This window comes from Micromys minutus (assembly GCF_963924665.1).
Source record: "Micromys minutus genome assembly, chromosome: 10".
NCBI classification, from domain to species: domain Eukaryota; kingdom Metazoa; phylum Chordata; class Mammalia; order Rodentia; family Muridae; genus Micromys; species Micromys minutus.
In genome coordinates this window covers 28715839-28735683 of record NC_137979.1, presented here as the reverse complement: position 1 = coordinate 28735683, position 19845 = coordinate 28715839, and the positions used below count along the sequence as shown (strand labels likewise).

Here is a 19845-nt window from a genome sequence, read left to right as displayed (position 1 = left end):
CACCTTATCAGCATGGGCTTCTCTTAAACAAGTACAGTGATTTCCAGAAGGCAATCTCCTTGGCAAATTCCTCCTGCACTTACTTCAATTCATGGTGGTGCTTTAGGGGCCCCACCTCCAGTCAAAGCTTGACTGCCTTACATAGAGCCAGCTCTCCTGCTGGCTGTTACAAAATTTCCACTTTTGCTGTTTAGTGAGAGAGGCAGCCATCTTTGCTCACAAGTACCATTGTCCGTTTTTACTGTTGGGAAGGAAGGCGATTGGAAAACATGGTGAGACCAGTATAAATGAAGGCCACCCTGGAGGGTTTATGCGTTCTAGGCTTAGTCGTTAGCCTAGAACCAAGTCTGGAAGCCTGGCAATGGTAAGCCAGGTTATTTAGACCAACTGTGCCAGTAAACAATAGAAAATGCTAGATATTGACATTTTTAAAGCTGTAGCAGGACATTAATAGGCTAATATGTAAGAGAAATCAGATGGTAGATACATTCTTTACTTAGAAAACCTGTGTGTCATGCCATGTGGTAGTGGCACAGGCCTTTGATCCCAGCACTCAGGTGCCATGGAGAATAAAATAGAAGTTTCTAGATAGGCCTATAATCCCAGACACTGAGTCTGGGGCAGGACGATCAGAAGTTCAAGGCCTTCAGAGCGAATGGGAATCTACCCTGAACACTGTGTCTCAAAATCAAAGTTAAAGGAGTCAGAGGTTGTGTTTGCTAGCACAAGGCCCTTGGCGCAAAAAATGGCTCTAGTACCAAAGAGCAGAGATTCCTCCCTGAACATGGTAAAGCCCTGAAGAAAAGATACAGCAGTGGGGAGGTAAACAGCAGTGCGTGGTGAACTCCCTACCCTGCAGCAATGGTGACATCAGGCTGTGAAGACAGGATGGCCAGGAAAAGCAGCGCGTGCCAGAGTCTCCATCCCAGACACAGCCTCTCCTCCACAGAGGACAATGGGACACTGCTCAGACCTCTGACCTGTCTCTACCTTTCATGCCCACTGAGCTTCCTGGAATGGTTTGGAATGGATTACACGGGGACACAGCTGTGTAAAGCTGGTGAGCGAGCACCCAGTCAAGTGTGCAAATGTACACACATGTTTGTGGGACTGAGACAGACCTGGAAGATTCAGTGTATGGGGATGGAAAGGTGGCTTAGTGGTTAGTCACTTGCTTCTCTTGCAGAGGACCCAGGGTCAGTTCCCAGCACCCACATGGCAGCTTATAACCACGTGTAACTCCAGTTTCAAGGGGTCCACTGTCCTCTTCTGTCTTTCAAGTTCCTCAGGAACACTTGTGACATGCATGTATACATGTTGGCAAAACACTCCTACAGATAAACCAAACCTTAAAAAGAGATTCACTGTTCTCTTGGGATGTTTTTCTCTTAAATAAAAACCTTGCATCATTTTTAGTGCATTTATTTGTCCTAGTGAATTATGTGAGGGTTTGTTCATGCTAGTAAAAGGTTCTTCCACTCCACTATATCCCCAGTCCTTGGTTTTTGGAGACTGGGTCTTTATTTTCCAAAACAGGGTATCTTTGTGTAGCCCTGGATATCCCAGAACTAGCTCTGTAGATCAGGATGGCCTCGAATTCACAGAGATCTGCCTGCCTCTCCCTCCCTAGTGCTGGAATCAAAGAAAGGTGTGTACCACCAGGCCCAGTGAGACTGGATCTTTCCAATCTCAGGCTAGACTTGAAGTGGCGCTCTTTCTGGCTTCCATCACAGACATGCACCTTCACGGTCAATGAAAGTATTTTACATGCTACTCCGTTTAAAAACAGGGTCTTACCTGACAGAGGCACGTGCCTTTAATCCTAGCACTGGGGAGGCAGAAGCAAGGCAGATCTCTGAATTTGAAGCCAGCCTGGTCTACAGAGTGAGTTCTAGAACAGCTTGGGCTACATTGAGAAACCATGTCTCCCAAAAACTAAACCAAACCAAACCAGCAACAGAAATGGGGTCTTATGAAGCCCAGGCTAGCTTCAAGCTTGCTCCATAGCTAAGGATGGCTTTAAGTTTCTGATCCTTCTGCCTTAGCTCCTCAAGGGCTTGAACTGTGGGTGTGCCACTGTGCCAGGCTTGAGAGGATCCTTTATAGTTGTACCCCCAACTCTGTCAGGCAAAAGGATGATTTAACGTGTTTGTAGCTCTGTGAGTCCCAGTTCTCCGGACTTTTCACCTCTCTTCCTTGGAACTGGCTTTGTGACTGCACCGTTGTATGCTGGGGGTACAGCGTTGACTCTGACAGCTGTCATTTTATACACACAAAACCAGAGGAACACTAGGAAACCAGAGCCAGGGCCTCTGAGTGTCCCACCTGTACCACCACAAGGGGGAGATGTCCTGGGCAGCTCAGAGGGACATCTCTTCCTTGCTGAACACCCAGAAAGCCCTAGGAATCCAGGACATCTGTCATAACCAGAGAACCCTGTCACCCAGCACAAGCATGTATGTGTGCTGTCTGTGCCAAACGCCTCTTTCATACCCATGTCTACTCTGCAGCCATCATGAAAAAGTGCCAACTCCTTAGGACTGATGTGGATCGCCAAGATAAAGGTAATGAAAACACCAGGATGTTACACAGGAATGCACACGCCCATATGCTCATGCGCTCGCACACACACACACACACACACACATACACACACACAAACACACACACAAACCACAGCACATACTGTATAAGCATGTTTGTATACTCAGAACACCTCTGAAAAGATACAAAAGACAACAGCAATAGTGTCGAATCTGATAGGAGAATTGAGCCCTGGGGATGGGTGGAATAGAGACTCTTTCCACAGCGTCCTTTTTTGTACATTTTACTGTTGTTCCATATGTATGTATTACCTACAAAAAAAAATGACAATAGAAAGACTCCTTTTAAGAGGCGTGGGGGAAAGGCAGACGTGCAAACAATCGCAGCACAACGCTTGTCATGTCATTGTGGAGTCTGCAGGATGGAGAGACAGTATAGGAAAGACTGCATCTGCTTAGGGGTTCCTGGGGGTGCCTGAGAATTTGGAAATAAGGTGAGTGGCAGGGCCTCTCTCCACTCCACGTTACTAGGGTGCCAAGAGCTCAGTGAGGAAGGGTCAGTGGTGGAGCTGTGGGAGCCAGCAGAGGTCAGAATGAAAGCTGTCTTGTGTGCCAAGCTAAGGAGTTCAGATTTTTATCCTAATAGGAAAGGGCAACTATGAAGAAAATTTTAACGAGGAGCAACTTATCCAGACTTGCCATTTAAAGGGTTGTGTTTAAAGGCGGGTAGATGACCTGACCTGAGGAGATCAGACATGAAGACGTGGGAAATCAACCTGAGACGGAACAGTGAATGGGTCAGTGATGTGTATGCAAAGCGCTCACAAAGCCCGGTCTTTGCATTCCCACAACCGGCATCTTGAGCATTCAAAACCCGGGCACCCGGGATCCGGGAGCAGCAGGCAGCCCGCAGGCAGCAGGATCTGCCTGCGGGATAGGGCTCATCCCCTGTCTGCCTACCTCCTTGCCCTAGGCTTCAGCTCCTTGGCAAAGTGGGACATGGAAGATAACAGAGCAGAAGGCGCTCCCTCTCCACTCCTAGGTCTCTTATTTATTCCCCTCTCTCTCTCCATTCGGGTCCTCTCATTATTTCTGAGCTGTACAGCTTGCTGCTTCCCTGGCTCGCTTCTTCCACCCCTGTCTGCAAAGTGTCAATCAAGCCATCGGATGAGCAGTTCAGCCCTCACATCTTCAGCGTCTCTGCCCCAGGACACGAGCCGCGGCTGCTGACACACACAAGCAGCAAGGTGTAGGGCGGTTGGCTTGCCCTTTAATATTCCTCCGATCCGGAATGGGTGTTAAAATGGAATTTGAGGGGATCGCTTCTCTCTGCCTGCCCCTGTCAGGACATCCACAAGGACGGGCAATCCTGATAGAAGGGGAAGCCTTTTGAAGCAGATTTGCTTTTCATTTCAAGGTTGGGCCGTGGCCAGTGTTGGCTTTCGGGGGAACCGCCGCCGCCGTTTGAAATTCTTAACAAGCAGAATGCTTGAGTTCAGGAATCCAGGGCAGGCTTGTGAAGTAGGGACAGGGAAATGGGATTGTCATTTTATCTCTGAAGGGATATTATATTAAGTGGGGGTGGGGAGAAGACAGGCTTGGCAGCTTCCCTGCAGCTTCTACGGAGGACTGAACAATATCTGGCAGCAGGAAGGACTGAGATTAAAACAAAAAAAGAACTTCCCAGGTCCTAGATCCAGTAACCAGGGAGAAGTGAAGCGTCTGCTTCCCCCGGGGATTTCTCTTCCTTTTTATAAATTGTGAATGAAGGCTCCATCTTTATGGAATACGGGAACTAATGAGAATTAAGCTCAATCACCTCACCACCAATTTCTTTATAGATATTTGATCAGCACGCACAGAAGCCATGGCTGTGACCAGTGTGTCATTTTGTGTTCTGTGTCTCTGCATCAATTTCATATCTGCATTTCTACAAAGCAGGGCCCTCCCTCATGTCTGCCATTTGGAATCACCACCCAGTATTGCATTGTATCAACATGTCAGCGTTCTCTTAGCTATTCCCTGATGTTGGATCGTTTCCATTACTTTTTAATATTATAAGAGCTCAGATATGCATGTCTTTATACAGATGCCTTTTTCTCCCCCCAAGGGAATAGTTTGCCAAATAGAATTTCTAGGTCAGAATGTTTGAACTATTTTATCCTATTGTCCATGGCCCCAAGAACATTCCACAGGATCCCATATAAATCACCACCTGCAACACGGACAACATAATAAGGTTGTATCGTTTTTATTTTTGCTTATTTAATAGACACATAATAATACCTTAAAGAGTTATTTAATTCCTTTCTCTTTGCCTGCTGGGTGAGACTGGGCACACTTCCATGCAAGGATTTATTGCCTGCTTTTTCTTGCGTGCAAGCTGTTCATCTCCTCTGACATCTTATCACAAGAAATCCAGGGGCCGATCTTATATATTTCTATCAAGCCCTTACACACTCAGGGTACCATATTTTTCTTGGTTATATCTGCTATTATTTTACTGTAAGGAATCTGTCCAGCGATGAGGCAGATGTTATCCTGTCCTCTGTGGGGTGAGGGGACAGAGTACAGTGACCTTTACACTCTTTTTTTTTTTCTCTCTCTCTCTCTTTCAGAAGGGGAAAAAAAAAACAGTCAAATGGCAGATCTTTGGGTTACTATTTTATCAGGAAAGGAAAGACAGGCCAGAAGACAGCTAGTTGCTAAGGCTACTCTGGGGGTTGTCTGTGGGTTGTCTGTGGACTAGAGGTGTTGCTGGGGCTTCAGTCAGCCACTGTGCTGAGGTGGGACAACTCCCTGCAGTCTTGTGTGCCCCCCCCATCACTATTTTCTCTCTCTCATTGTGTGGCCACCAGAAAAAGAACAAAATATTAAAATCAGAACAGTGACTATAAGCTGATTTTCACTACAGCACTGTACTGAGAGGGAAGTATCCCCAGGCTGCCTGGGACTCAGGTGACAGAGTTCTTGCCTAATATGTGTGAAGCCCTGGGTTTGATCCTCAGCACCACATAAACCAGCATAGTGGTGAAAGTCTATATTCCCAGGAGGCAGGGGCAGAAGAACCAGAAGTTCTAGGTCACTCGTCCATGCAAAGCAGGTTGGAGGTCAGTTGAGCGATCCATGAGACCCTGTATCCAAAAAAGAAAGAAGACACTTGACAAGAACAAATAAGTTTTGGAGCAGATAGACCTGGGTTCACATCTTAGCATCTTGGCACACCCAGTATGGGGCCTTGGACAGATCCTGCCATCTTTGTCCGTTTAGTGGTATTTTATATGAGTATAAGCAACCATCCTCAAAAGTTAGTGTCTAAAAACAAGCATTTTATTTTACTTCATAAAACTGAGGAATACTGATACAGCTTGGCTGTGGGGTCATGTGGCACTGACCGGGCCACTCAATGGTTGGTTAGGTGGTTTGGACACAAGGTCCAAAATGGCTTCTCTCTTACATTTGACTCTCAGTGTCATCCTGGGACTTTTATTTTCTCTCTTTCACAGAGTGGCTGGACTTCTAACATGGGGGCTCAGGGTCTACGAGCGAGTTCTTCAAAGCAAGAAGAGGATGTTGTCCAAAGGCATGGGTCAGAGTGTGGTTGTCACTGTATTCTGTTAGGCAAGCATGTTGTGGAAAGACTTGAGGCTATCTTGAATCTGCCAAAAAATGAGGATAAAAATACACACAAAAACCAGAGAATTTAATGAGATAATGTATTCAGAGGCAGATTTACCAGGAAGCTAATAAAACGTCAACCACAGGGCTCCCTAATTGAGCGGTCTCTTCAACGTCCTCCCATCTAATTTTGCATGACTAATTTTTTTTTCTTTCTTTCTCTTTTATTTTTAGTGCTGGGTATTGAACCCAGGACCTCAAGCATGCCAAACACAAAAGTCTACCGCTGAGCTATGCCTCCAATCCCCCTTTCCTTTTATCTTAAAATGGACCCCCAAATCGTATAAGAATCAGGACCTGCCAACTCTGGCTCTGTCCCCAGTGTCTGTAACAATACCCATTGAGCCTGCTGCCTGGCACAGAAGGCTGCTCTACACAGGGCCCCTATGTGTGCTGGGCTGGCGCCTGATTCCCTGTGTGCCTGAGGACAAGGTTCTTCCTCTCACTGCCCTTGCCTGTTTTTTTTTTTTTTTTTTTTTTTTTTTTTTTTTTTCAGGATCATTTATTCTCCTTTTTCAACATGAAAGTAAAACACACTGAGAATGATTTCATAATCACAAAACTGCCCTCCCAGTTGGCCCCTGCATTTGCCCCCTGACCTCACCACCCACTAGGGAGGAGGGCCAAACTCTGGGCATCCTGCCAAGTTCTTAGCTGGCCCAGTAGATCTCTAGAGGAAATCAAGCTGCAGAGAGGAAAGCCAGCAGGGGGAGGCAGCATTCCTGGTGCCCAGCTTGGTCTAGGAGGCATTGAAATTCTGGGGCCGAAGTCCTGAGACAAAGATCATAATGAGACAGGAAGGTGGCATGGGAAGGCGCCCATTTGCATGACAATAATTGAGCCAAGAATAGCAAGTTAGAGGGATGCAAGGGTGAGGCTGGCAGCTGAGCTGGTTGAAACCTCACAAATCAGTCTGCCCAGCTCTGCTCTGCAGGGGGAGGCGCAGGCTGAGCCCCAGGGCCAGGCTTTTCCTGGAGGGAAAGAAAGACAAGGACATGGGTCCCAAGGGATTGTGGGAATTCTAGCTTAGCTGGACTTTGCTTTCCTCCTCCCCCTCTAGCCTAGAGGTGCCTTTGTTTGCCTTCTCCTTCACAGACTTTGTGGCATCATGGCTGCAAAGACAGATCTCTGGGATGCTATTGTGATTGGAGCAGGCATCCAGGGCTGCTTTACCACGTACCATCTGGCCAAACACTCCAAGAAGGTCCTCCTGCTAGAGCAGGTACACTGTCCCTTCCTCTCTTCTTCTGTATAAGACTGTCCCCTTCTTTTTCCTCTTCTAGAGGGCTATAAGCCAAGCCAAAAGGCCAGACATGGGGATTCTGTGTACTTTGTAGCTTTGTAGCCACTTCACATGGATCTTGACAATTCAAAGAAAATGCCCACCCTCAAGTCCACCTGAGGTTTCTTGGTATATTCTTTGTCAAGCCTCTTAGTTCTTGCCCACCTCTCTTCATTCTTGCCACCCTGTTTTGTCTTTGCCCAAATGGTTGATCCAACCGGAAAAGGAATCAGTTCTGCTCTGGATAACCTAAAGTAAAGACAGTTTTGCCCAGAGGCAAAGGCTTTGGAGGAAGCTGAATTTTCTCAGCCGCTCCTTTCAGAACCTCGCAGGAGCTGCTGTTGATTCTGCCACCTTTGGGTGACAGCTGCCTCCTCACCGGATCCCCGGGAACTAAGACACAGCTTTTCTTTTCCTTAAAGGAAAAGTGGTCACATGACTGCTTCGAATGAGGGTGGCACTGGGACCCTGCAGGGCCCCTTGGGGGTGGGGCCTGTACAGTCAGTCAGGTTGAGTTTTCTACCTCAGTGGTTTCTTCCTTACCACTCTGCCTTGCAGCTCTCCAAGCTGGTTACCACTTCCTGAGGATTGTCTTCAATTCCTCTGTCTGTTTACCCAAAGCCCAAGAGATTCTTGTTACAACCTGCAGGAAAACCTCCATTTTGTCTCACCCTGCCCCCAATCCCAGGATTGTTCTCTTTTCCCTAGTACCTGAAGGCTCAGTGAGATGACAGCTTTTTCCTGACCCATAAAACCAAGGGGCTAGATTTACATAATCTGGAAGGTTCTTTCTGAGTCTGCTTTTCTTGGCATCTAAGTAGGGTGTGGATACCGTGGATTAATGGAAGGCCACTAATGATCAAGCAGATAGGTGGCTGTGAGGGCTACCTAGAAAAGGAAAAACTTAGTGCTGAGGTACTGCTAACCCGAATGCCTGGCCAGTCAGTGAGCTGCAAGGAGACCTGGAAGGAAATATTTGAAAAGATCTAGGCCTAGTGATAAGGGCCTTAAAAATCCCAGCTACTTAGGAAACTGACACAGGAGGATTGCCAAGTGTAAGGCCTGCTTGGGCTACCTAACAAGACTATGTCTCAGATAAGAAATAGAAAGAGGTCTAAGAATAGTTCATCTGCAGGGCACCTACTTGCCTTGTGTGTGCAAGGCCAGAGGTTCAATCCCCAGGACCGGAAAGGAAGGATCCATGTGAAGTGTGGGATGGCTCCTAAAGGACAAAGGGAAGGAGGAGCCAAAAGGGCAGTGGCTTCCATTGTCTTTCTTGTCCCCTGCTTCTAGTTCTTTCTTCCCCATTCCCGAGGGAGTTCACACGGACAGAGCCGCATCATCAGAAAGGCTTATCCAGAGGACTTCTACACGAGGATGATGGCTGAATGTTATCAGACATGGGCCCAGCTGGAGCGTGAAGCTGGAACCCAACTGCACAGGTGGGCAAGGGTGGAAGACCAGGAATGTAGGGGACCCACCTCTCTGGTGCTTTGAGTGTGTGGTGCTGTAAGGTGTGAACTTGAAATGCAGCTGGAGGGACACCAGCCCAAGAGGGAGGTCCCTGTCATGTGGAGGCCTTCTGCTCACTGTCACTGCCTCTTCACCGACGCTGCTGGCCTCAGCCAGCTCTGAGTTCCAGGCCTGGTTAGACCCTGTGTCCAAGGCTCGTACAGGTTGTCTTCTGAGAACTTAGAGAAACACTGTGGTCAGGTATCTAGAGCAGGCCTGCATGGGGCCTTCCGGAGCCATCTTACAGGGCCTGGGCCAGAATCTATTTTCTTATTCATGTCCTAATTTTAAAATATTTATGTATATTGTATGTAGATGGATGTTTTACCTACATTGTTGTATGTGTAATTACATATGTGCTTGGTGCCTGGTGCCCAGAGAAGTCACAAGAGAGTATCAGACCTTGGAACTGAAGTTACAGACAGTTATGAGCTGCCATGTAGATACTGGGAATTGAATCTGGATCCTCTGCAAGAGCAACATGCTCTTACCCACTGAGCCATTTCTCCTGCCTCCGAGCAACCTGTCTTTTTATGCTGCCCCTTCACCCCCACAACAACCCTACAAATGCATTTTATTAATACACTGGGAACAAAATGAGGGTGTTGCCAGGAAGTGACCCTGCAGCAGCTCCCTGTTGCCCTGTGGTTCTCTCCAACCCTTAGGGTTCCTCTGACAACAGCCTTCCTGACACTCCTAGGGAAGGAGGCAGAAACTATTCCTGCACCCCCTTTACCCCTCTGAACTCTTAACTGAACCTCCTTTACACAACCCTGCCTCTGCCCTACAGGGTGGCGGTTATTTTAATGGCTGTGAACCAAGAGGTTACTGTTCTGTTACAAAAACACCATTAACTTAAGAACAAAGTGAAATCCATTATGCAAATACAGCCAGGGCAGCTAATTAAGGATTTATTCAGAGACAGCTAATACACCCAGCACCCAAATAAAGGAGAATGTCTTTCTGAGGAGTGGCCTGGCAAAGGGACCCTACTCTGGCTGTTGGCTATGAGCATTATAAAGTAGGAGATGAGCCTTGAAAGAGAAGTCTGCCCAGCAAATGTTGACAGACAGCAATCATAAGATGCCTGCTGTCACACAGTTTGGGTTTACTTCCTGCCTCAACTCCTACCAGCTCAGTGGTTGGAATCTTTGTACCTCATCGGGATTTTTGAAGGTTAAATAAAACATTGGAAGGTACTTGGCCCAGTGCCTGGTACCTTCAAGTCCTGGAGGTTTCTTCCCACTATCCTGGGTCTGTTGGGCTACAGAGGAGGAAGATCAAGGGGAAACAAAAGGGAGGCAACAAGGACATGGGGATGTAGCTCAGTAGGTAGAGTGCTTCCTTAGCTTGCATGAGGTCCTCCTTGGGTTTGATCCCCAGTTCCCCATGACACTGGGTGTGGTGATGTACTTCTGTAATCCCAACACTTGAGATACAGAAGCAGGAGGAATGGTACAGTGACTAGAAGAGCTACACAAACTTGAGATTCAGGATTTGGATCCCTGCATCCATGTATCAAACTCCTGTGCTCCCAAGCATCTCAGGAAGGGCTATTCTCTCCATATGTTCAGCTCACTTAGTTCACTCCACAATTTTGTTTTGTTTTTTTAAAAGAATTACTTATTTTACGTATGTGAGTATACTGTCTTCGGACACACCAGAAGAGGGCATCGGATCCCATTACTGATAGTTGTGAGGCACCGTGTGGATGCTGGGAATTGAACTCAGGACCTCTGGAAGAACAGTCAGTGCTCTTAACCACTGAGCCACCTCTCCAGCCCCTGTTCTACAGTTTTATAAAAGTGAAAAGGGAAGCTACTGAAGGTTAGAGTGTTTCTCTCTCCCTCTCCCTCCCTCTCCTGTCCCCTTATTTCTCCTCCTCTTTTTCTCCTTCTTCCTCTCCTTCCCCTTCTCCACCCCCCCTTTCAGGTTGTTTTTTACAAGGTCTCTTTGTGTTATCTCAAAGCTCCGGGTCCCATCGACCCTCAGGACCCTCAGTCTCTGGGGTATTGGGGACTTCAGTTATGTGCCACCACCAGCTGTGTGGCAGTCATAATGTATTACTGTAAATCACTGAGTTACTGCACTTTCGGTTTGGAACAGGGGTCAGCAAACTTATTCTGTAAGCCACACAGGAAGTATGTTAAGCTTCTCTGGCCATATGGTCTCTTGCAAATATTCGAGTCTGCCATTGTAGTGTGAAAGCAGCCAAAGATGCGAATAAATGAGCCTGGATGTATTCCAATAAAACTTTCTTTAAAAAAAAAATTCTTTATTTCAAGACACTGAGATCTGAATTTCATGCTATTTCCTTGTGCTTTTGAAAGGTTTATTTTTAAATTTTTAAAAAACTTACTGCTTTATATTTTATGTATTTGGGTGTCTTGCCTGCACATATATGTGTACAACCCATACATGCCTGCTGCCCTTGGAGGTACCAGAAGGAATCTGACCTTGGAAATGGATTTACAGAGAGTTGTGAGCCATGCTGAGAACTGAACCCAGGTCCTCTGCAAGAGCAATAAGTGCTCTTAACAGCTGAGCCATCTCTCCCACCCTATCTTAATTTTTTATGTGTATGTGTACCATGTACCTGGTGTCCATGGAGGTCAGAAGGGGTGTCCTATCCCTAAGAACTGTAGTTACACACAGTTCTTTGCTATATCAGTGCTGGGAACCAAACCTGGGGCTTCAGCAAGAGCAGCCACTGCTCTTAGCCACTGAGCCATCTCACCACTGACCCCCTCTTTTTAGACACAAGATTTTATTTTGTAGCTGGCCCCAGACACACTAAGTAACCCAGACTGACTTCAAACCTGAGATCTCCCTGTGTTAGCCTCGGGAGTACCTCCTGAGCCTGAGCTACCACCCTGTTCTGTATTTGTGCATCTTGCAATAGTATTCTACTTTAGATTTCTAAAAATCAACCGCTAACAAAAAAGAAAGAAAGAAAAGAAACCATCTCAACGTGTGGATTAAATAGACAAGCAGCTAGATGTGGTCCGACTGGCTATGTTGGCAATGCCCACCTCCAGACAGATGCAGGCCTGAGTAATCCCAGGTTTGGAAAGTGTTCCTGTGCATTATCCCATAGCCTGTATGAAAAGAGTGCTCAGATGTCTCACAGCTCCAATTAAGAAGAGTGAAGAGTAATGTGAATGTGCTTTAAAACCTTCAAAGCACGACAGAGTGCTAAGTATTATTATTGTCGTTGCTATTATTCTGTCATTAGCAACTCCTTTCTATGGCTACCCTAATTTACTCACGTGTACTAGATTTTTTTCCTCTCTTTACTGAGTAGGATGCAGTACGGATATCCCCACTCTCTGAATGGTATCTGAATACGGTTCTCCACCTTTGGGCTGAATGCCATCCAAATTGCCTTAGCTTTGCCCTTAATTTTGATTTTCTACATGATTTCATCATCCTTGTCGTCCTTGCTTCTCTCTAGATCCTTCTAGACACACCGGGATAATAACATAAGATAAACGATAGAAATGAATGTATTTAATGTCATCTGATGATGATTTGAAAAACCGCAAAAACCTTTCCGAGCCAGAGGTGGGGGAGGGTGCCCAGCTCCTCTGTTCTCCTTCCCGAGACAGCGCAGAGGAAACACGGGTGGGCTCGGGTTATTTGCATATATTCTGGGAACAGACAACGGCACGCGTCGGATCATAAGGCCTGCGTCTTTTGTGATGTGTACAGCCAGGATGCTGGTACCAACAGAAAAGCCAGGCTCTGAGACCATCTCTTTCCTGCCCCGCCTTCTCCCTTTGAGTTCTACTATCCGGCTCCTGACCCGGGCTGCCCCTGCTTCACTGACGATATCAGACAAGATCACAGCCGTAGGCAGTACAGCTGCTGGCAGAACCTGGTGGCCCCCTCCGCAGCTGCTGCTTCCTGTGCCTGAGAAGTGTCTGGCTTGTCAGCCACATCCCCTCCCTGGAGCAATCTTTGTTAACCAATTCCACCTCGGCCCACTGAGCGGAAGATGAAATACAGAGAGCTGCTCCCAAACCTACAAAGGCAGCAGCCATTGCTAAGTCCCTTCCCCAAGGTGATGCTGAAAGCTGGCTCACCTGGCACTTTGAACTGGAGCAAAGAGAAAGACAGCCAGAGCCAGAGGTGGGAAATGGAAGATTCATGGAGAGCTGTCAGCCCCTCCCAGCCCCTCCCTGCTCTCCTCTACCCCTGACCACGAGCCCTATTTTAATAAAGGCTGGAGATTCCTGATGGCTCACCGGCTCCTGTGGCACGTGGGCCACAGACGGGTCAACAGTCCAAAGGGTTCTCAGTGCTGGAGTAAAGTGGGACATGAGAGAGGACACAGGCAGTCCATATCAAGGGCTCCCTATCAAGGTGATGGGCATTCTGGGAGGTGGGAGTTGCAGACTTGCTAGGGTTCCCTGGTAACCCTAGGGTTTCAGTCCTTCCTCTCCAGACTAGCCCTGACTATTCATTTCTTAATCTTTTCCCTTCTCTACTGGAAGACTTTTTGTCCTCTTCACCTTTTTTCTTAAACTTTGTAGCTTGGTTCTGAGGGGAAAAGAAAGAAAGAAAGAAAAGAAAAGAGGAGGGGTCCCTAAGCACAGGCGTAAGAAATTGATGCAGAATCAGTAGTCTATTTATTGGGCTCCAGGAAAAACCATTAAGAAAATAAGCACTTAAATGATTTTCAATCTGCCTGTGGAAGTCATCTGTCTTCATACCGTAGGAAAGGCCCGGTCTCCGATCCTGGTTTTGATTGACTGATTTCCAATTCTCTGAGTATTTCCCACAGGAGCCCCTCACCTATCTTCCATAATGACAGGCCTTTGCATTTCCAGGCAGTGTTTTACATTTATTTCCGATTTGCTCATAATGGTCAAAAAAAAAAAAAAAAAAAAAAAAAAAAAAAAAGCCTCTCCAGTCCACGGCATTTCTCCAGTGGTGCACGGTTTCCCTCAGGCCAAATAGCTCAGCTGTGATCCACGGAAAATGAGAATTTCCCAAACACATCTTTGGACTTGGGGAGGGTCCGGCATCACAGATTCAGATGGAAAATTTCCCACTGTTAGATCAATATCTGGGCTAAGAAATAAATGCCACAGGGGCAGAGACCTGGAGCAGAATGATTACAATCGGCACAATTACATTCAGCGGAATCAGCCCGGTGATTACTCCTAGGGTTGGGGAGCTCTGGTTTCATCTACCACAGGACGGCTTGGGAATTAGAACATCACTCAGCGTTTCATAATTCGACAGATTTGCCCGTTGTCTTGGCACAAGTTCATTTTCCCCACCCGATATGTCTCTGTAAATGGAGTTCTGTTGAAGGAAAGAAGGAAAGCCAGGTGGAAGAAGGTGAACTAAGTACAGGAGAGACCAAGGCTGTGATATTGCATGTGGCACTTAAGAGACACTCTGAGATTTCTGGACCAGAGAGCTGACATGTGTCTGCTTAGAAGAGCTGTAAGCCATATCTTTCCCACAATTCTACTTAGCCTGGAGCCCATCAGGTAAAAAAGTTCAAGAGCACCTGAGTAGGTGCAGCGGTACATGCCTGAAATCCAACACTTAGGTGACAATGGCTAGAAGATCTCCAGGTTGGGCCCAGTCTAGGATGCATAGTAAGTTCCTTTCTTTTTTTTTTTTAAGTTTATTTTATTTTATTTATTTAGATTTATTTACTTATTACATATAAGTACACTATAGTTGTCTTCAGACACACCAGAAGAGGGCATCAGATCTCATAACAGATGGTTGTGAGCCACCATGAGGTTGCTGGGATTCGAACTCAGGACCTCTGGAAGAGCAGTCAGTGTTCTTAACCACTGAGCCATCTCTCCAGCCCGTAAGTTCCTTTCTTAAGGAAAACAAAACAGAAACACTTGCGTCCGAGACTGTGTGCGTGTGCGCGCGTGTGTGTGTATTCGAGTGTGGCTTGCCTAGTGAGGTATTTGTGTAGGAATCCCTGGGCTCTACTGCCAGCATTATAAACCAACTACAAAACACTGGGTGCTTCTTCTTTTCTTTTGGAGATACTGGGATGGCATCTGGGCCCTTGTGCTTGGGTCTGAGCTAGACAAATGCTCTCCACTATGCTACACCCTCTAGCCTTTGCGGTGGCTTCCTAATTATCTCATTGACCAAGAAACTTGACTAAGCAAGTTTCCATGACTTAACAAATCTGAAGTTCTTTTCGGAGGCTACAGGAAGGAGACTAGCTCCTGGCTGGGGATTCTGCCTGTCTACCCTGAGCTGAGCTTTCAAGAGGCAGAGCTGGCGCCACTATCTCACCGTGAATGCTGGGTAGGCGGGGGCCATGGCGAATGGATTGGGCATGCTGCGCGGCTCTGTGTACTGACACCGGCCCCCAGGCCCACTGCATTCCTACCCCCTCCCAGCCTTCCCTTTAATCCCCACGACCAGATAATGTGGGATTTGGAAGCATGTAATATCCATGAGACTCCATTATAGGCTATTAGGAGCTTTATATGCAGTACCTGGGGATACAGCAGCCTGCTGCTGGGCTGTGGAACTGCTGAAGCCAAGAGAGAACACAGGAACCGTCCCAAGGGCCAGAGGCACCCTTCCATTGTTTAGATAGCTCCCTCCTCACAAAAGGGACTTCCGGTCTATCGTGGCAGAGGGGCAGGGAGCATCAAAGAGGAAGCATCAAAGGGAAACTGCTCTCTCCCTCATAGAGTAAGACAGATGAGCGAGGGAGACTCTCCGAGTTTATTGCTGGAGCTCTGTGCACCAATCAGTGTATGTGCTTGTGAATGAAAATACCTTAGTGTCTGCCTGACCTTCTGGAGCGTTGCGGACATGGCATTCCTGTCCCCTGTCCACTCTGAGTGGCAACCCCAGACACTGTGGCAACCACAAAACATCTCATTCTGCCACTGACCTGAAGGGAGTCCTGGGTTTCAGAGGAGGAATTTGGGCCTTGGAGTAGTGAGTCACCAGTCAAAGTCACACCAAGGTGACACCAGGATTAGAAGCAGAACCAGACCTCCTTTTCCCTGAAATAAGAAGAAACAGTGAGGAAGGTAGATACACAAGGTCAATACATACACATCAGTGTGTGATAGGTAGAGGGAGGGGTGGGGAGCCAGAGGGATGACCCGGATGTTAAGATTATACACTGTTCTTCCAGAAGACCTGGGTCCCATTCCCAGCAACCATGTTGGGTAGCTCACAGCTGTCTGTACCCCAGCTCCTAGGGATTTAACACCTCTAGCTTCTGTGAGCCCCTAAACTCATGTGCACACACACACATTCACAAGTTTAATAACGTATTATAAAAAAAATCTTTGAAAAATAAAGTAGAAGGGGAAAGAGGAGGAAGAAAAAATGGGGGGAAGTGGAGGTAAGAATCATCACATCGCAGTGGACACCTGCTCTTTAGTTTGGCATTTCCAAGGTGTAAGAAAGGTCATAGGGACCTGGGACCTCTGCTGTCAAGAACGGGATGGAGGGATAAGCGGCAGTGAGTGTCAGGGGAGGACTTAGGAATGGTCTGGACTCCAAGATCGCTTCGCCTGTGCTTTGAACGTTAGACAGAGTTGCAACTGTTGTGGACTTGGGTCCCTCACTGAGGAATGAGACTAGGTGGCCAGGGCCGTGACAAATCCCTTCACCCATCTGGCCTTTTCTTTTGAAACAGGCAGACTGAGCTCTTGATTCTGGGAATGAAGGAAAATCCAGGATTAAAGGCAATCCAGGCCACTCTGTCTAGGCAGGGGATTGACCATGAGTGTGTTTCATCCGTGGATTTAAAACAACGCTTTCCAAACATTCGGTTCGCCAGGGGAGAAATGGGGCTCTTGGACAAGACTGGAGGTGTCCTCTATGCAGACAAAGCTCTCAGAGCCCTCCAGGTGAGGCTGTGCGACCCTAGGGCTTCTTTCTCTGGGCATGCTGGCCCTTAGTCAGGCAGCCTTGGGCCCACATCGGTAAAGGTCTTTGTTCACTTTGACTTTGGTTCTGATTTTTATTAAAACAGGGTGCTCTCTCTACCCCTTTCCCTCTTTCTCTTCCCCTCTCCCTCTTTCTCTCCCTCTCAGCACACCTAAAAGGGAGGGTCTAGAGTCTGTATTCTTGTCTGCCCTAAGTAATGGGCTCTTGGTCTCCCAGGTTGAACCATATACACAACTAATTTATCTCTCTGATCCCTGACCTTCCAGCATGTAATTCGCCAGCTAGGAGGCACAGTGTGTGATGGAGAGAAGGTAGTGGAGATAAGACCTGGTCTTCCTGTCACAGTGAAAACCACCTTGAAGAGCTACCAAGCCAACAGCTTGGTCATCACTGCTGGTCCCTGGACCAACCGGATTCTTCGTCCCCTGGGGATTGAGTTGCCTCTCCAGGTAGAATGAGTTGGAGACCTGAGGGTCAGTAATTAAGAGGAGAAATCTTGGAGCCAGCCAGACTTGACTTGAGTCTTAGATCAGCTGCTTACTAGTGGTGAGCGTTGGGCAAATTAGTTTGCCTCACTAAGCATTGGTTTCACCAATATGGGAAATAATGGCTACCTCAAAAGGCTATTGGTGAATTAAATTATCTGGTGTTATATACCAGAGACTCCAGGAGATAGCCAGATTTATAGCCCTGCATAAATATGAAGTGTATCAACTCCTGAAAAGCTAGTGAAGTAGGACTGGGGTGTTGCTGTGGCAGAAAACCGAGAATAGGGAAATGAGAGGTTTGGAGACCTTTGTGAAACATAGTGTACACGCTATGTACATGACATATGTGCATGGCAAGAACTAAATAAAACTGGTCGGGTATGAAAGGGCCACAGGACCCTACCAGAACCTGTTCTCATTGTCTATAGAACTCCATGTCTTCCCCCCTTATCTCCAACTTCCTCCTGCATCAAGACCCTTAGGATCAATGTGTGTTACTGGCGAGAGAAGATCCCTGGGAGCTATAGTGTATCACAAGCTTTCCCATGCATCCTGAGTCTGGATCTGGCCCCCCACCACATCTATGGCCTACCAGCATCAGAGTACCCAGGGCTGATGAAGGTAAGGGGAAAATGCTAAGAAAGCTACTTACGGTACTACTAAGTGCCCGTGCAGTTCTTGGTACCCATGCTAACATCCTTCTGTAGGACCTTCCTGGAGTCGGCTTTACTACTCACCATTTGCAGCATGAGATCTTAAAACTCCAGCAGGGCTGGGGATGAGGGCTAGGTGCTAACAATAGCTAGCACACACCAGGATTGGGGATTGGGATGATGGGTGGACACATCCTGTATCCAAACCCACCCCTCACCAGCTGGTATGCCCAGGAGGCCAGCTTTACAGCTCATGCTCATTCAATGGGGGGGGGGGGTAGGTCTGCTATCACCATGGTGACAATGTGGACCCAGAGGAGCGGGACTGCCCCAAAGCCTTCCCAGACATCCAAGACGTTCAGATTCTATGCCACTTTGTCAGAGATCATTTACCCGGCCTGCAGCCAGAGCCAGACATCATAGAACGCTGCATGTACACGGTAGGCGGACTGTTCCAAATCTGCAAAATTCAGGGGAGGGGGCAGCCGAGATAGACAGACCCATGGCAGGCCAGGCCTGACTCCATTTGACCTCTGACCCAGTGCATGACTTTTAACTAGCCGGCTAATTCCTGTGCATTGGTTCACATCTATGAGAGAGGGGCCTGTTAAAGATTATTCATATTCCTTTTTATTCGGCCGTGAGGCTTTTGCCTGGCAGTCGTCCCCTAAATTTCCCAGAAGAGCTCTAAAACAGTTCTTGGCAAGATGTTCCCAGTTGAGCAGGCCTTGGGGACAAAGAGAAGAGACAGATGCCACCAGGCCCGAGGCATCTTGGCTAAAGTTAGTTCACAAAGATGACTACCTACTGTGTTCACAGCACAGTAGGAGAGTGGCAGCTATTCGGTGAGAACAGAGGGGGTTGGGCAAGCAGGGAGCAGACCTCCGGCCCCATCCAGTTCTCTCTCCAAAGAGTCCCAAGCCAGTTCCTTCCAGCCAGAACCTGTAGTTCCTACCTATCTTCAGAGGACACCGGTGTGACTTTTCTTCTAGAATACTCCTGATGAGCACTTTATTCTGGATTGCCACCCAAAGTATGACAACATTGTCATTGGTGCTGGATTCTCTGGTGAGTTTGCTGATGGGCAGGTGGGGTGCCCGTGAGCAGATCTACTGCAGTACCGGACAAGGGGGGTCCTGCATGCCTTCGCTGAAGGCTGGACACTGGGTATATAGGGAAGGTAGGCAGTGAAAAAACAAGAAGGGGGGCTTCTGGCTTCGGGATGAGACCATGACGAAAGGTAGCCCTGTCTGGGTAAGGAGGGAACTTCTCTAGAGCCCAGAGTCTGTACTTGAAGGCACATGACCGATGTCCTCCTTCCAGGACACGGATTCAAGTTGGCCCCTGTTGTGGGGAAGATCCTCTATGAGCTAAGCATGAAATTACCACCATCCTATGACCTGGCTCCATTTCGAATAAGCCGTTTCTCTATGCTGAACAAAGCCCACCTTTGACCCCAGCTGACTCTCTCCTGGGGAAGGGAAGCCCTCCTAGGGAAGACTTCTAGGAGAAGGATGTCACCTTGAGTTTCTTTTCCTCCTGTCTCAATGGAATCTCCGGTAAACACCAAATGATTGGACCTCTTTCCCCATCAGCCTCCCAAGTCTATCTCATTTCCTCTTCCCAGAAAGTCAGCGAGAATCACCATCACAGAACAGCAAGGAGCTTTAAGATGGATGTCTCAATGGGGAGGGGTTGGAGACAGGCTCAGAATCTAAGGGACTCCTCTAAATCTCTCTCTGCTGGGACATTGGATGAACCTGAGATTGCTTTGACCA

The 19845-nt window shown here is 47.6% G+C and overlaps 1 protein-coding gene across 1 annotated transcript; it reads left to right on the top strand.

Annotated features, from left to right (window-relative positions):
- Window positions 1–7329: 7329 nt before the first annotated feature.
- On the top strand, window positions 7330–19521 carry PIPOX (pipecolic acid and sarcosine oxidase; the record flags this gene model as incomplete). The annotated part of the gene is made up of 8 exons (XM_080922917.1): window positions 7330–7443; window positions 8797–8945; window positions 16673–16886; window positions 17193–17375; window positions 17889–18035; window positions 18349–18507; window positions 19060–19135; window positions 19391–19521. 8 exons carry the CDS (start codon window positions 7330–7332, stop codon window positions 19519–19521), a joined length of 1173 nt encoding a protein of 390 aa, XP_080779043.1.
- Between the last annotated feature and the right edge of the window lie 324 nt (window positions 19522–19845).